Raw genomic sequence first — 16,231 nt, forward strand, 5'->3', positions numbered from 1 at the left:
CCTCAGGAGGCTGAGGCTGGAGGATCGCTTGAGGCCAGGAGTTCAAGTCCAACCTGGACAACATAGCAAGGCCCCCATATCTTAAAAAGCAAAAAATTAAAATAGTAACAGGAGCCATTGAAGGAATTTTAGCAGAAGCGTGGCACATGCAAAGGCCCAGAAGTCTAAAGGAGTCGGTGTGTCAATGTGGCTAAAGCACAAGATCAGGAGAGGGTGGCTAGAGGTGAGCACAGAGTGAGCTTGGGGGCTGGACAGCCCTCAGGCTTAGTGGCGTGGGCTTCCTCCTGGCTTCTCAGGTGGGTACACGGAGCTGCAGCTGCAGTGCCCACGACTTGGAGGCTGCTCTGTGTGTGTGTGCGTGTGATTGCGGGGTGTGGTGTGGGAGGCCCAGCAGACTGGCTCTGGGCTTACCACCCCTCTTCAGCTGAGCAGCTTTTTTCTTAACCATTGGCCATTTTTGGGCTCTGAGAAATCTTCCATTGGACAAGGATTCTGATGCTCAAAACAGGCCTATAAACAAAAAGTTTGAAACCCACTGCACAGGCTTTGGGAAGCCAGTGAAGTTTTAGGTGAAGGACTGGTGTGGAATATTTATTTTCATGTGAAAAGCCTCACTCTGCCGCCAGTGTGGAGAGTGGATGGCGAAGGCAGGAGGGGGACCAGCCAGGATGATGTTGCTGCAGTTGTTTGGACTAGAGGTAAAAGACGAAAGCTTGAGAGGTTCCCTGAGAAAGAATGAATCAGAAGGCAGGGGTAGGGGCTGGTCACAACAACAGGATGAGTTCTGAGGACACAGAAAGAGCCCTCTGGGATCAGGAAGCCATCCTGGAGCGGGTGCCCTGTGCATGCATGGTGTGCAGCTGGGAGGAGGTGAGCAGAGCTAAACTAAGGTCTTATAACTAACTGGAGTTAGAAAAGAAAAGGCCTTCAGAGGTCATCCAGCATGGCCCCTTATTTTACAGGTAAGAACACTGAAATCTGGAGAGGTCGTGTGACCTGTCCGAGGTTCCTAGCAGGGCAGGACTCAGACCTGTGCTCTTGGTCCAGAGTCCGTCCTTCTAAATGGCCACCAAGTCCCCTTCTCCTGCCCCCTCCCTGCCTGGTGGATGAGCTCTCCTTGGCCCTCAGGGTTGGGGAGGTATGGGAGGCACAGAGCAGGGGCCATGTCCAGAGGCCTGCCACTGCCACACGCACCAGAACCTTCCTGGCCAACTGTGTCCCAGAACTGGATCCACCTGGAGCTCAGGCTCCACTTCCACAAATGCACAGAGAAGTTTACCCCCACCATCTGGGTGATGTCGTTGACAAAGATGCCTTCTGTGTAGCGTCCCAACAAGGATAATTTGCCCACATTTGAATCTCCTGGGAGGATAATGCAGAACTGGTACTGCCAGAGAGTGTCCATGCAGGACACCAAGGCTGGTCAGGAGGAGAAATGAGGCCAGAGGTGATGCACAAACCACGTGGCCCTGGGGCTGATTCAGACTTGCAGGAGAAGTGGAGCCAGAACCCAAAAGGTCCTCGGGGCCTTCCAGGTCTAGGTTCCCCAGGACACTCCCAGACCTAGGCATAGAGAGGCCTCCACGACTCCTCTGCAGAGAGACTTCATATGGTGCCATTTGGAACCACCTGGCAGAGCCGGGTCTCATCAGGACAGAAGAAGGGGGTCCCTGAAATAGAGGCCCTGGTCCTATATCCATCCCGAGGGGTCCCCAGGTGGTAACTTGAAGGGTCATGGAGGTCACAGCCCCCATGTGCTAGGCCATCTCCCTCTTCCTCCTTGCTGGCCTACCTCCCAGCCCTGGGCCTGTACCTACAGGAATGAGGGTTGTGCAATGTAAAACTTGCCTCTCCCAGCACTGGTACTTCCAGCACAGCTGGAAGGAGCTGTCCCAGCCAGGAGCCCTGGGAAGATGTCCCACACGTGAATGACACACCGAGCACATGCTCTGTGACAGGATTGGGAGCGTAAGCATAAAGCAAGGGGCCTGGTAACACGATATTGGCCATGCTTGTTCATGTTTGTTGAATTTCAGTTATGGGTACGAGGAATTCTTTATACGATTGTATACTTTGAAGTATCTTCTTTATTCTTGGGTATTTTTGAAAATTTCCATAACAGTTTTTAAAAGCCCTGCCCTTAGCAGCTTCTTCAAGAGAATCCAACAGACCTGGCCTTGAAGAGCTGCAGTCTGAGGGGACGATAAGATCCAGCAACAGCGCCTGAAATCCCCAGAGAAAGGAGCTGCTTAAGTGCCTTGCAGGCTCAGAGAAGGAGCTGATACGTTAGGGCAGCATCTGGGCTGAGCCCTGAAGGATGAACGGTTTGACAAAGATGGAGGAGGGACATTCAAGTCACAGGAACACATGAAAGATACAAAAGAGGCTTGTTAGCAGGAGGAACTTGACATTTATTGAGTGCTTAACACAGGTCACCATATTTAATCCTCTAACTACCGTGTTAGTTAGGACTCAGTATCATTTTACCATGTGAAGAGGCTGAGGCTGAGAGAGGCAGAGGTGGAGGCTGGTTCCCACATGACGTTGTCAGTTCCAGGCTGTGCATGTGGACAAGGTGGTTCCTTTCTCCTCCTACTAGCTTTCAGGGGCTCTCTGAACAGGGAGGGTCTTCAGAAAGGGTCCCATGCGTGGCAGACCTCAGCTCTGTTCCTTCTAAGAGGCAGAGGAGACATATTCAGATCTGAATTGCAAGGTTTTCAGCCCAAAGAAGAGGTAGGAGGACAGGGTGTTTCGAGGCAAGGAAGCAGCTCACAGAAAGTTCTGGAGGCTCCAGAGCCTGACTTTGTCATAGCTGCTATGGCTGGAGGGTTTGGCTGGGATCCCTTCTTGGAGAAGGAATTTTGCTTGCATAGAATAAGGATAGACCCAAAGAGAAGATTCTGGAACATCACCCTTAGAAAGCAGAGCCAAGGCCACACCTCCAGAAGGGGGTCAGAACCTTTAAGAACGGAGTCTGGAATCCTTGTTACTTCCTCAGTGTGGTTACTTTGGTAGTCTCTCTTCCGTGATTAATAGAGAAACTTTCCGGGTAAAGAGGTAGAGACTTCCATTTTGTCAACTCTTAGTGTGTGACAGATACTGCTTTTGATTTCTTATTTAATCCTTTCTAAAACTCTGAGAGTAGGCCGGGCACGGTGACTCACACCTGTAATCCCAGCACTTTGGGAGGCCAAGGCAAGAGGATCACTTGACCCCAGGAGTTGGAGACAAATCTGGGCAACATGGTAAGACCCTATCTCTACAAAAAATTAAAAAATTAACTGGGTGTGGTGGCATGCACCCATAGTCCCAGCTACTTGGGAGGCTGAGGCAGGAGGATCACCTGAGTCCAGGCATTCAAGGTTGCAGTGAGCTATGATCAGGCCACTGCACTCCAGCCTGGGTGACAGAGTGAGACTCTGTCTCAAAACAAAACATAAAAACCCTGAGAGATATTATTATCCCCATTTTACAGATGAGTCCACTGAGGCTTAGAGAGATGAAGTGAGTTGCCCAAGGTCCTATAGTTAGTACACAGTGGAGCTGGAATCCAAACTCAGGTTTGACTGCAAAGCCTGCCCTATCTTTGGCAGCTGGGATAATGTGGTGGTTAAAGGGAGATGATATTTACCTGAGTGTTGCAGGCAGATCACATAACACAGGAAGAGCAGAGAGAGCTGGGACTGTCCTGGCACAGGAAACAGCAATGTGCAAAACCTAGAGCTGCAAGTGGTTCAGAATTTAGCTGGGCAAGGTGGGTGAGAGGTGATGCTCCAGGTAAGGAAGGGCTTGGACAAGAGTGAAAGGGTTTGGATTTTATCCTGTAGGCCTGTGGTCCCCCACTCCCAGTCTGTGGCCTGTCAGGAACCGGACCGCACAGCTGCAATGGGGGGTGCGGGGGAGGTGGGCAAGTACGCGAAGCTTCATCTGTATTTACAGCTGCTCCCCATCACTTGCATCACCACCTGAGCTCTGCCCCTGTTAGATCAGTCACTGTCTCCCATCACCCCCAGATTTGACTGTCTAGTTACAGGACAACAAGCTCAGGGCTCCCACTGATTCTGCATTACGGTGAGTTGTATAATTATTTCATTATGTATTACAATGTAATAATGATAGAAATAAAATACACAATAAATGTAATGGGCTTGAATCATCCCAAACCCTCCCTGCCCCCTGTCCGTGAAAAAACTGTCTTCATGAAACCGGTTCCTGGTGCCAAAAAGGTTGGAGACCACTGCTAGGTGATGGTGAGCCAGGGGGAGGATTCTAGCAGGGGAGTAGCCAGGTCCAATCTGTACTTTTTTCTTTTTTCTTTGAAACGGGGTCTTTCTCTGTAACCTGGGCTATAGTATAGTGGCCTGATCGTAGCTCACTGCAGCTTTGAATGCCTGGGCTCAGGCGATCCTCCTGCCTCAGCCTCCTTGAGTAGCTGGCACTACACGTGTGCACCACCACGCCTGACTAATTTTTCTACTTCTTTTGTGGAGAAGGGGTCTCATTCTTGCTCAGGATGGTCTTGAACTCCCACTGCATAGGCCCAAATCTCTGCTTTAAAAAGATCCCTCTGGGGTGATGTGGATGCTGAATCACAGGAGACCCTCAAGAGGAGTGTCACCATCTAGACCAGAGGCCAGGGGCCCTGAACTGTGACAGCGATGGCAAATGGGCACAGGTCCTGCTCCAAGGAGAGAAGGCCAGATTCTGAACAGCGGTGGGAGTGAAGCTCCAGTCTCCAGGTGGCCCAGCCCTCTCTGCCTCCCCCTCTCTGCTGGTGTCCTTGGCCTTTCCTCTCGCCCGGGGGCTGGGCAGGGCTGCCTCCCTGTTTGGGCAGGCACACACCAGTCAAAGCCACCCACAGTCTTGAGAGGATCTGCCACACTGAGGGGGCGGGTTGGGGTGGGATCAGAGCCCTGAGGCTTGAGGCAGAACCCTCTCCGAGGCCCGCCTGAGGCAGTGGAGCCAAGGTCACCGGAGCACGGAGCTGCCCAGCTTCACCAGTTCAGGCACATCAGTTTCCCTGTGCTGGACTTGAGGTCCCGATCTGTGACATGGACAAGATCAGCTGGCCTCACTAGGTTGCTGTGGGTTAGGAATAAGCCACTGGGAACAGGAACAGCTCACAGTGCATGAGCCTGTGTGTGTGGTAGGAGCTCATGTAGCATGTCACTTAATCTCACAACTGTGTGCTACAGAATCTACTATTATCCCCATTTTACATTTGGGAAACAGGCTGAGAGAGTTAGATGTGTGCTGGACACTCTGGGGGGCAGGGGGAACAATGGATATTGTCTCTTCCTGGGAGGTGGGCCTTGCCCTGGGGGGGCCAGGGCTTCTGGGGACTGGTTCTCCAACTCCTTGCCCAGCACTTTGAGAGAGGAGGGGGTCAGTTCCCTTTCCTCTCTCCCCCCAGAGTTTTGGGGACTTGTTTCCAGCACCTGACAGCTTCCGCTGGGCCAGCACTTGTCTCCCAAACAAGCTTCCGTTTAGGCCTGTGCTCCTGAGCCGGGAAACTCTGGGAGGCCAGAAACCACAGACCGAGTTGAGGGTCATTACCTGCTTCTTCCCGCCATTGCAGCCCTGCAGATCTCCTGTGAATTTCTACAGACAGCCTGGGCCTTTCTTGCCTCAGGGCTGTTGCTCTTGCTAGTCCCTCTCTACTTACTGGCTGTGAGACTTTAGGCAAGTCACTTAACCTCTCTGGGCCTGTCTCATTGATAAAATGAAATGATAGTACCTGCTTTACATGCTTATTGTGAGGACTGAGTTAACATATATAAATCCCCTGGTATATAAGAAGTGCCAGCCAGATGCTGGCTACAGTTGCTGTTCCTTCTGTCCAGATCTCTGCTCTGCTTTTGGCTTCTCCTTCCCTCGAGTTCTCAGCTCAGGGTCATCTCGGAGAGGCCCTTGCTGACCACCTACTCTAAAGGAGCCCCCAGCACCCTGATCTGTGCTTTCCAGAGTGCGCCCCACAGCTGGGAATCATTGAGCTGATTTATTTACTTGGTTCGTTCACTCTTCCCGTAGACTGTCAGCCCCAGGAGAGCTTTTCTGTCATGTTCACAGCTGTATCCCCAGAGACTAGAACAGGGTGGATGCTCATTTAAAAAAGTTTGATGAAGGAATGAAAATATGCCCTAAAGCAAATAATTTCCCTCTCCTGGCCCCAGATTTCCTATCTATGAAATGAGGATAATTGTGCTGACCTCATATTATCCCGAGGATGAATGAGGTGGTTTTTTTAAAAAGAGGAGGCAGCGGCCACGCGCGGTGGCTCATGCCTATAATCCTAGCCCTCTGGGAGGCCGAGGCGGGTGGATCGCTCGAGGTCAGGAGTTTGAGACCAGCCTGAGCGAGACCCCGTGGACAACTGAAAGTATATATTAAAAAAATTAGCCAGGCATGGTGGCGCATGCCTGTAGTCCCAGCTACTCAGGAGGCTGAGGCAAAAAAAAAAAAAAAGAGGAGGCAGGGCTAGGTGCGTAGGAAGACCTGTCCTAATCCAACTCCTTGGGGAGAAAGCTAAGAAACTCACTCTGATTGAAAACCTCCCAAGAACCCTAGGAAGGCGGGATTATCAGTTAGGTGTTACTGAAGGGGAAACTGAGGCTCCAGGGGGTGGAGTAACTGGCCCAAGGTCACAAAGTGAGTTAAGTGGTTGTGCTTTTTGCTGTGGCAATTGCCCGTGCCCTACCCATGCCCACTGGCAAGATGATACCCCCCAAGACATACACCCTCTATGCCTGCTGAGACTGCCCACTGTAAACACCATCTCCTCCAGAAACCTTCCCTAATCGCCCCCAGGACCATCCCTGCCCAGCAGTTCCTGTTGTAGGTTAGGTTCCCCAGGAGACATATTCTGAGATGGAGACTAGTGTGCGGACGTTTATGAGGTGGTGTTCTTGAGATGAATACATGGTTGGGGAAGGAAGGGAAGGAAGCAGGATGGGGCAGAGGGAGAGCTTGGCTGTGATGTTGTCACAACAATGTCCTCAGTGAAGCCCGTAGAGAGTGATGAATTTGGGCTGACCTTCAGAGTTGTCCAGAGTTGGGGAAGGCCTTGAAATTCTCCCAATAGGTGGATATTGGATGTGGGCTGCCCCTGAGGGGTAGGCAGTTCCCAGAGGGGTGATGTCCGCCATCCAGCAGGACTCCTTGCAGCTGGGGGAGGGTTGATGGGTTCCTCAGCGCAGAAGGGGGATCCTGGTGGCTCACCATGGTGTCCACTGTGTCCAACATAGTTGTGTTCATTTACATTCCTCCCTGCCTTCCAGATCCAGATTCGGCTCCTGGGCTTGGGGTGGGGACATTGGCAACAGCCCTGGGTTTGACACCACACCTTAATCCCATGCCCAGACTCAGCCCAGCCTGAGGACCTAAGGAGGCCCCAAGCCAGGCTCACACAGGAGTTCCCCGCACCTGTCCTTGCCTGTGCTGCAGCGTCCGGACGCATCTCAGCGTCTCAGCCCAAGAATGTCGCCAGAGTGGCCTCATTACAGCCAAGACAGGAGAAAGTGGGGATGGCAGGTTTTATCATTCAGTTCACAGTGGGGCAGCTTTGGGTGAGCACATCTTGTCCTTTATATCATTCATGGCCACAACCTCCCTGTGAGGGGGGAATCTTTTGTGAGCCCCATCCATAAATGAGTGACTAAGGCTCAAAGACAGGAAGTTGCACACTTAGCCTCTAAGACATTTCTATAGAAAGAGGCTGAGCCAAGACCCCAAAATCCAGGAGGCCTGACTGTGTCAGGATACTTTTATTCTGTCATCTGTCCTTCAGGGAGACACACTCCGCCTCCCACCAGCAGGTCTGACGTTGGCACTGCTTTAACCTTTTTTCTCCCGCAGTCAACACTGGCATGGGCCCGGGTGCTGCTTCTTGCTGGGGGACCTGGAGGTGTGAGTCTTGTGGATGAGCCGGACACCCCCCCAGTGCTCTTCCAGCTTGATGTCCCCCTGCTGCAGGGCCTGCTGGATAGCGTTGGCAAGGGTGTCAAAGGCCAGGTCCACGTTGCTGTTGGATTTGGCTGAGGTCTCCATGAAGGCCATGCCCAGGGAGGCGGCCAGCTCCTCTGCCTCCTGGGCTGAGACACAGCGGGTGGTCTGCAGGTCACTCTTGTGGCCAACTAGCAGGAAAATCGCCTTGTCGGGGCCTTGAGTGGCCATGACTTCCTGGTGCCAGTCTTGGATGTGTTCAAAGGACTTCCTGTTTGTCACATCAAAGACCAGCAGGACACCCACCACATTCCGGTAAAAGGACCTGGTGATGCACCTGGGGAGGTGGGAGGGACATTGGGAGAGGCTTATTTCTTCAAGACACCCTCGGAGTCAGGACCTCCTCCCCGCTGGGAACCACAGAACGCCTCACACCCCATAACAGCACATTGCACACCGCCGGGTGCTTCTGTCTGGGTGTCTGTGGTTCTCCCAAGAGACTGGGTGCTCCCAGTTAGGAAGCAAGTGTGATTCTCACACTCTTCAGACTGTCCCTGCACTCCCGGAGGGGACCTGAGGGGGACGTTGCTTCTCCGTTCTCTCCCCTGCAAACTCCCACTGATCCTTCGTGGCCAACACAAACCTCTCTTCCTTCGGCAACTCCTTGACACTGCCCCTCTGTGCTCCGGGGCCTGTCTCAGCACCCAGGTCCAGAGTTCAATGTCGGGGTGCAATTCCCCTCCCCCCAGGACTGAATGTTCCTCTGGGGCTTGGCCCAGCCCGCAATATTTGTAGGATGAGCGACCCCATGAGGTAGGGTCTGGCCCAGCGGACCGGGACCCAGCCGCGGGGACTCCAGACCTCTACTTGACCGCTGAGGTTGGCACGTCGGGGGCCCCTCCCACGAGCCGCCGCCCCCCCGCCCCCCCGCACCCCCGCCGGCCGCACCTGAAGCGCTCCTGGCCCGCGGTGTCCCAGAGCTGCAGCTTGACGCGCGGTCCGGCCCGTAGCTGCAGCGCGCGGCGGTAGACCTCGACGCCCACCGTGGGCTCGGGGTCGGGCTCGGGCTCCGGGGCCCCCGGCGCGCCCGCCACGTAGCGCCGCAGCAGCGACGTCTTGCCCACCGCCGCGTCCCCCAGCAGCGCGATCCGAAACTGGTAGCGGCAGCCCCCGGCCTCCATGGCCCCCGCCGCGGCCCTGCGGCTGTTTGTCCTGCCCGGCCCTGCCCTGTCCGGCCCTCCCCGGAGGCCGGCGCCGCCCCTGCTCCAGCCTGCAGGCACCGGCAGGCAGGACGGGGGGCGGGGGAGCCTGGGACTTTTCCAGCGCAAGGGGGACCAGACACGAGGGAGTCCGACCGAGCGGAAACACCTGGGCAAGTCACGGTCTCTGAACCTCAACCTTCTCCTGTGTAAAATGGGGATAATGATAACCCCTACTTCGCAGGATAAAAGGATTAACCTAGACAATGTGGGGAGGAGAACCCTAGCGTGCGCTGACCTAAGGGACTAAGTGTGCTAGAACATTCACTTCATTCATTTACTCTTCAGCTCCACCCCCGCCCCCCACTGCTTCCCCTTCACCCCGGCTGCTGCGCCTGGGACCACTCTGGAAAGTGGGTGGTTGTAGGTGCTCCCTCCCCACCCAGCTGCCCCTTTCCCAGAGCCCCATTAGCCCTGCCAGGGGCCTCTGGTTCAATGTTCAGGTTCAATGTTCAACAGCCCCCACTGCTTCCTCCATGCCTGTCTGTGTTGGACTCCAGGGCCCCACAAGGGACTTGGACACAGCCTGGTTCAGGAGGCAGGACAGACACAGATGACTGCAATTCTAGAGGGAGGGCAGTTAACTGCGGACCAGACAACTAACATTTATCAGGCCAGATGGTCAGTTCTTTACGATTTGTGGGCAGCAACCCCTTGATAGGGCCACAGTATGCCCATTTTAGAGCTGAGGACACAGGCTCAGCGGCATGGCTTGTCCTGGGTCACACAGAGCTGGACTCACATCCAGGTTTGTCTCACCCTTCATTACTCCTCTGATGCCACAAAAGGGGACCCCAAGGCAGGTCCCATGAGAACCAGGACACTGTAGTTGGGTCTTGCTTGGGTTAGAGGCTAGGGTCAGGCAGGCACATATGCTTCCAAGGGCCGCTCCAGGCTTTCCAGGCTGGCCTTCTGGAAACCCAGGACACCAAGGCTGGAGTTCTGGCTGGTTACAGACAGCTTTAGCCTATCGGTTCACTCCTTTAGCAATCCCACTGTCCCACTTCGGGTGGCTTTTACCAGTTTAACTTGTTCTGCCAAATTGGTGATGGTGGAGGAGTCTTCACTGTTGCAAATCATCATACCATCATGTCTTTCTAAAACAACCTTGTGAATAGGTATTGTTATTTGTCCTGTTTTTACAGATGAGAAAACTGAGGCTCAGAGAAGTTAAATATCTAGGTCACTCAGCAAGGACTGAGACTAGCTGCCAAGGCTACACAAGGCAGAAGCCTTGTTTGCTCTTTCTGTTTTTGGCTGGACAGGTTGGGGATCTGCGAAGACCCAGGTTTCTTCTGGCTAATTCTAAACAATTCAATGGAAAGCCATTTTATCATATCTTCTGGCCATTGGTCACCTGCATGGCAGAGCCTGAAAGGGCCCAAGTCTCCAGGAGTAGAAGAGAGAGGAACCCGAAGACCTGGGAACCAGGAGGAGCCTCAGAAAGGGGTATGTGTTGGGGAACGGTCTTCCCCTGCCAGCACTTTCCACACCAAGAGATCCTGCCCCAGTGATCCCTCCATCAGAATGTTGTCCCACCTCACTCTGTTCACCTTTTGCATCTGGTCCCTGTGGATGCCCTCAGCTCCTTGTCTTCCACTGGTGCTGTGAATTCCAACCACGCTGAACACCTTTCCTCTCCCCAGCCCCTCTGCCAGGAACACGTCTTCTCTGCTCTTCCAAGGACTAACTAACTCTACTTCGGGCTTCAGTGTGGATCCCTGTCCTTGGGGAGCCCCACATTGACTGGCCAGATGAGGTCACATGCACTTTTGTCCACCTGTGATTTCTGCTGTCTCTAGGCTGCAAGCCCCTTGCAGGCAGGGACTGGTGGTTGTACCCTCAGTGCTTAACTCAGTGCTTGGCATACAGTAAGAACTCAGTAAATATTTATAGTTGGATGAATGAATGAAGTAGGTAAGTGCTATGCATTCATCCCTCCGTTCAATCAGCCAAATACCACAATAGAGCTGGGTTCAGGGTGCCAAAGAGTCAGAAAAGACCTTTCAGAGGAGGTGATGCTGGGTCTCTAGTGATGAGTGGAATCTGGGAAGGTCAAAGACGGGTACTCCAGGCAGGGCCGCTGGGCAAAGGCAGAGAGGCATGAAACAGCTGGAGGTGGAGTTTGAACCCAGCTCTCCTTGAAGCCTTTCTGGTCAGCCCGTGGGCAGTGCACTGTCAGCATCTGGCTTCCTGAACTTCTTCCTTCTCCCACACGCTCCTGCTGTGGGCTGGTGTCATGTGTCTGCCTCTGACTGCTCCCCGCACTTGAATCCAGATGTCAGCTGACCTCTGCCATGGACTCTCTGTGTGACCCCAGGGGCAAGTTATGTCTCTTCCCTGAACCTTGCTTCCTCTTCTGCTAAGTGAGGCAAATCATGGTACCCGCTTTGCAGGGTCTTCCTGGAGGAACTGTGTAACACAGCAGTTGAGGTGATGCACATTTGCGTTAGAACAGATCTGGGTTGTTTCAACTGCCACTCACTAGTATGTGACCTTGGTCAAGTTTTATTCATTCATTTACTTAGTAATTATTTCAATAAGTTCTGGCCATCTTTTATATACCAGGCACTTATACAACAGTAGGGGAAAAAAGACAAAATTCCTGTGTGGTTTTTTTTTTTTTTTTTTTGAGACAGAGTCTCACTCTCTTGCCTGGGCTAGAGTGCCCTGGTGTCAGCCTAGCTCACAGCAACCTCAAACTCCCGGGCTCAAGCGATCCTCCTGCCTCAGCCTCCTGAGTAGCTGGGACTACAGGCGCACACCACCACGCCTAGCTAATTTTTTCTATTCTTTAGTTGTTCAGCTAGTTTTTTCTATTTTTTTAGTAGAGGTGGGGTCTCCCTTTTGCTCAGGCTGGTCTCTCGAACTCCAGAGGTCAATCAATCCTCCCGCCTTGGCCTCCCAGAGTGCTAGGATTACAGGCGTGAGCTACCACGCCCCGCCAGGGAAGATTTTTATATTGATGTTTATTCATTCATTACATGGACAACACATAGCACCATGAATTGGGCTCGGGGGTGGACTCCGGATATCCAGTACTTATCTCGCTTGCCAGCTATGTGATCCATTCCTCAGTTTTCTTATCTGTAAAAGGGCATAATTAAGATACCTATACACAGGGTTATTACGAAAACTAGAGGACATAATTGAGCACAGTTTAAATAGTAAGCGCTCAGTAATCCACACATTAGTGGAAGAGACGAGGCTTGACTAAGGTAATCATCTGAGCCCTCCCGCAACCCGCTCGGTCGCTGCTCGCCCGCTTCCCCACCGCGCTCTGGGCCGAGCCCTTTCCCAGCTCAGAGGGTTAATTTCCCGACTTTGAAAAATCATCCCAGAGACCGAACTGCAGCGGGCACCGCGGCTCTGCCGCCTCCCTGTGAGCCCAGCGCCGGGTACCGAGAGGCGAAGGCTCCTCCTCCGGGCACGCGCGCAGGGCCGCGCGGTGACGCGCCGCGGACGCCGGAGGCCCCGGGAACTACAACTCCCAGGGCGCAGCGCCACGCGCGCGGGGCAGGCTTATCTTCCGCCCGGCGGCCGCGCGCGTGGCGCTGCGCCCTGGGAGTTGTAGTTCCCGGGGCCTCCGGCGTCCGCGGCGCGTCACCCGCGGCCCTGCGCGCGTGCCCGGAGGAGGAGCCTTCGCCTCTCGGTTACCCGGCGCTGGGCTCACAGGGAGGCGGCAGAGCCGCGGTCGCCCGCTGCAGTTCGGTCTCTGGGATGATTTTTCAAAGTCGGAAATTACCCTCTGAGCTGGGGAAAGGGCTCGGCCAGAGCGCGGTGGGGAAGCGGGCGGCGCAGCGAACGAGCGGCTGGGGCCGCGGGGGATGAAGCCCTGGGCCTGAAGTGGCTTAGTTGGGGGGGGGGGGGGCCGCGGAGGACCTCTGGTTGAGTCCTCCTGTCACGGTTATCAGCTGGGTGGCCTTGGACAAGTGACTGCGCTCGAGTTTTCTGGGGGTCACCGTGGTGGATATAAGGACAAGATTTTCAGGAGGACGGATTTTGGTTATTCAGATCCGTCTTTGCATCACAACTCAGCGGTGGTTGGGACCTTCAGGATGACTCTTCCAGTCACCAGAGTGTCTGGGTAAATGTATTTCAATAGGCAGGAACGATGCACAGGATTTCGATGAGTCAGGAGGCTGAACAGCAATTTGGATTTGTGGCTGCCCTGTGTCCTGAATTGCCCCGTGGCCCTTATCGAAGCTGCAGCTGCTTCCACATAGCTGCTGTGGTCAAAAAGGAGCCCAGAGTGACAGTTTTCCTTGACGGTCGCCGTTCTGTTTGTTGTAACTGATCTGCAACATTTTGGGAAAATACAATTCTATTGTCCCTGCCATTTCTCGGGTATAGCCAGAAATCTTTATTAGAATTGGCTGTTTCCACACTAGCAGAAAGGTGGGGTCTTACGCGGACAGTTAACCAGAGTAAGGCTTTTGGGAAGTACTTTGCCCAGGCCAAGAACCAATAGGGAAAGGTAGTTGGGAGTGGATTGGACATGCGTACAGGGGAAATCAGTGGCATGTGACACACATAGCAATGCACTGGGTCACTTACCCAAAAAGCTTAAGGCATCAGTATCACGATCAAAGGCCAGTCAGACCTTTATGTTTCTGAGGACCGAATGACGGGAACAATGAGGTCGTTCAAGATAATTGTGTTCTCATTTTAGTTGTGCCCGATGAAGATTCCAGGATGACTGAAGTTGATTTTCTTGGGGAGTGAGGACTCCAGAGGTCATGACAGTGATGAGACAGAACAATCTTGGGACACCTGGGTAGGTTTGTTTTGGAGACCTACTTTGGGAGCTATAGGGATAGTGGGGACAACAGCATGTTTCCAAGGGCTGTGGCTGGTTGTGGCCATGGGATCTCCAACTGCATGCGAGAGCAACCTGGAGAGACTTTGACAGCTCAGGTCAGCACAATACCTGCAGCTGCCACTCGCCTTTCCTATAATGTTTCAGGACCTGGCGTTAGCCTCCCACCTGAATCCAGGTGTTTTCCATCAATTTCCGTGTAAATGGATGTATTGGATCAACTTCTTGGTTTAGAGCTTTCTCACTAAGCATTTGTTCTGCAGGTTGCCCCTGAGCTTCCCAGCAGTATCTGATACTGAAGAGAGCATGTTTCCCGGGCTGTGCTTTAAGGTAATGTTGATATTGAAGACAGCTTGCCCTCCGGTTCCCTTTCCCATCGGATCTGAACACCGGTCTTGGTGGTCGTAAAAGGAGGAAAAGTAATACTGAAGCTGGCCTCGCACTGTTATAGTTTGGTATATAGCATGTGGGCAGTTTCAAACAAGGTTGAATTCTCTTTGAACTTGTTTCCTCCCTCCTGTAAGCCTCCCATTTTACAGGGGAGAGGAGGCTAAAGGGGGAATATATGTGAAGCTGTGGGAGTCCAGTAGCGATTGCTGACCAATTTTATTGTATTCAGGGAGGGACTTATCAGCTTTCTTGACTCTGGATTGAGGATGTCCTTTTATGTTGGCTCTAGGTTAGCAGTAAAGCTGTCCTCACCTGTGATTATGGAGCTAGTGAGTCGGGTAAGTTCATGAATACCTGACACTTTGTCACAGCTTCCTTGTAGCTTCAGGTAGTGCTTGAGTTTGTGAGCCCTGTCCTAAATAATGTAGCAAATAGAGATGTGTTTACTCAGGTCTGTGTAAAAGTCTCAGCTTTTTAATACATTTACATCTGGCCCTGTTACCTGGTGTATTTATTAGCTGTTCATGGCCAGAAGGCAAAGATAAGTGCTTACAGCATGGCTTGGTCTGTTAGATGTGCCCATCCTGCAGCCATGACTACATACTGCTGGGAGTACAGTGGAGCACAGAGGACTGAGCTGCAAATGTGCCACAGTGGCTGGAGCTCACGACACATCCTTTGGTTTGTCCGCAACTTACCTCAACAAGGGAGAGTGTGGGATAGATTGAGGGGTAGAAACAGGTAGTTCATCTAGCTTAAGGTATTCCTTTAGGATGACTGGTCCAGGATGAAACCTAATCTGAGTGGACATCTATGGATGAGCAATGCGGATATGGGACTGAGACCAGCACCTGGGAAAGTGCCTGGGTAGGGATTAATCAGGACAGCACTGACACACTCGCTTACTCTGTTTTCAGGAGAATTGCTGTGGGAAGAGGCAGACAAAAAGACCACAGGATATTTCAGGTGGAAACTGAACTCCAAGCACAGAACCTTTTTTTTTTCTGCTAATGTATCTGATGTTGTTGAACTATATGGATGATCAATAAAAGACTCTGGAAGTATGTTTGTGTCTTGTCCCTCAAATTCTTGGTTATTCCCCATTTAATATTCTGTAGACCCAAACTCGGAAAAGGTTAACGTCTTAGAAATAACACAGTCAATTCTATAACTGCATTTTTACTTTTTCCTTTGCTGGACCTGAGGCTGTTTTAGGTCCTTGTTAAGATCTTTGAAGGCTTCCGTGACCCCGTTGGCTTGAAGCAGTGATCCCCGATCCTCTAGCACAAAACTAGATCAGCTGTATGTTCTATGAACCCCGAAATTTTCAGGAAGGGCTAGCAAATGTCCTTGTACTAGACATGACAATATAAGTTGGAAAATGGGATCTAATTTATTTGGAAAATGAGATGGGTGTAAGGTTGACAAGGTGGTCTGGCATTGACTCATCTTGGTCAAGTTAATCCTTTCTCTGCCACCATTTCTCATGGAAACTGCTTAAAGTAATTAAGGCCAAGAAATGGGTGGGGTTTGGGGTCTTGGCACACAGATGGCCCTTTGGCAGGCCAGTCCCTAATGTGATCCAGGCCTTGCAGATACTGCAACTGATGATGGCAAGCACCAAGTCCTGAGCCTTTTTTTTTTTTTTAGACAGAGTCTCACTGTTGCCCAGGCTACAGTGTGGCATCAGCCTAGCTCACAGCAACCTCAAACTCCTGGGCTCAAGCAATCCTCCTGCCTCAGCCTCCCAAGTAGCTGGGACTACAGGCATATGCCACCATGCCTGTCTAATTTTTTTCTATCTATTTTTAGTTGTCCAGCT

The 16,231-nt window shown here is 52.5% G+C and overlaps 2 protein-coding genes and 4 non-coding genes across 6 annotated transcripts; 5 read left to right on the forward strand and 1 right to left on the reverse strand.

The window, feature by feature from the left end:
- Positions 1-6,875: 6,875 nt before the first annotated feature.
- RAB42 (RAB42, member RAS oncogene family) lies at positions 6,876-9,148 on the reverse strand. Its single transcript, XM_045545753.1, has 2 exons — positions 8,890-9,148; positions 6,876-8,278 (listed from the first exon to the last, which is right to left on the reverse strand). Exons 1-2 carry the CDS (start codon positions 9,120-9,122, stop codon positions 7,855-7,857), a joined length of 657 nt encoding a protein of 218 aa, XP_045401709.1. The 5' UTR covers positions 9,123-9,148; the 3' UTR covers positions 6,876-7,854.
- Positions 9,149-13,077: 3,929 nt separating this feature from the next.
- LOC123634303 (putative uncharacterized protein SNHG12) lies at positions 13,078-15,473 on the forward strand. The gene is made up of 4 exons (XM_045545754.1): positions 13,078-13,977; positions 14,283-14,349; positions 14,699-14,747; positions 15,327-15,473. Exons 1-4 carry the CDS (start codon positions 13,940-13,942, stop codon positions 15,449-15,451), a joined length of 279 nt encoding a protein of 92 aa, XP_045401710.1. The 5' UTR covers positions 13,078-13,939; the 3' UTR covers positions 15,452-15,473.
- Positions 13,390-13,524, forward strand: LOC123636259. The gene has a single exon (XR_006734451.1). It is a non-coding gene; the product is annotated as a small nucleolar RNA SNORA16B/SNORA16A family (small nucleolar RNA).
- On the forward strand, positions 14,030-14,160 carry LOC123636278. Its single transcript, XR_006734470.1, has one exon. It is a non-coding gene; the product is annotated as a small nucleolar RNA SNORA44 (small nucleolar RNA).
- Positions 14,375-14,505, forward strand: LOC123636281. The gene has a single exon (XR_006734473.1). It is a non-coding gene; the product is annotated as a small nucleolar RNA SNORA61 (small nucleolar RNA).
- On the forward strand, positions 15,186-15,259 carry LOC123636301. Its single transcript, XR_006734491.1, has one exon. It is a non-coding gene; the product is annotated as a small nucleolar RNA SNORD99 (small nucleolar RNA).
- Positions 15,474-16,231: the final 758 nt, after the last annotated feature.

Source organism: Lemur catta, chromosome 3, assembly GCF_020740605.2.
Source record: "Lemur catta isolate mLemCat1 chromosome 3, mLemCat1.pri, whole genome shotgun sequence".
Lineage (NCBI taxonomy): Eukaryota > Metazoa > Chordata > Mammalia > Primates > Lemuridae > Lemur > Lemur catta.

Excerpts from the sequence above, each read along its gene's own strand:
- RAB42 (XM_045545753.1), bottom strand. The coding sequence starts at position 9,122 with ATGGAGGCCGGGGGCTGCCGCTACCAGTTTCGGATCGCGCTGCTGGGG. Across the intron at positions 8,279-8,889 it reads GCGGGCCAGGAGCGCTTCAG|GTGCATCACCAGGTCCTTTT; the intron begins GTGCGGCCGGCG and ends CCACCTCCCCAG.
- LOC123634303 (XM_045545754.1), top strand. The coding sequence starts at position 13,940 with ATGACAGTGATGAGACAGAACAATCTTGGGACACCTGG. Across the intron at positions 13,978-14,282 it reads AACAATCTTGGGACACCTGG|GTTGCCCCTGAGCTTCCCAG; the intron begins GTAGGTTTGTTT and ends TTTGTTCTGCAG. Across the intron at positions 14,350-14,698 it reads TTCCCGGGCTGTGCTTTAAG|GTTAGCAGTAAAGCTGTCCT; the intron begins GTAATGTTGATA and ends TGTTGGCTCTAG.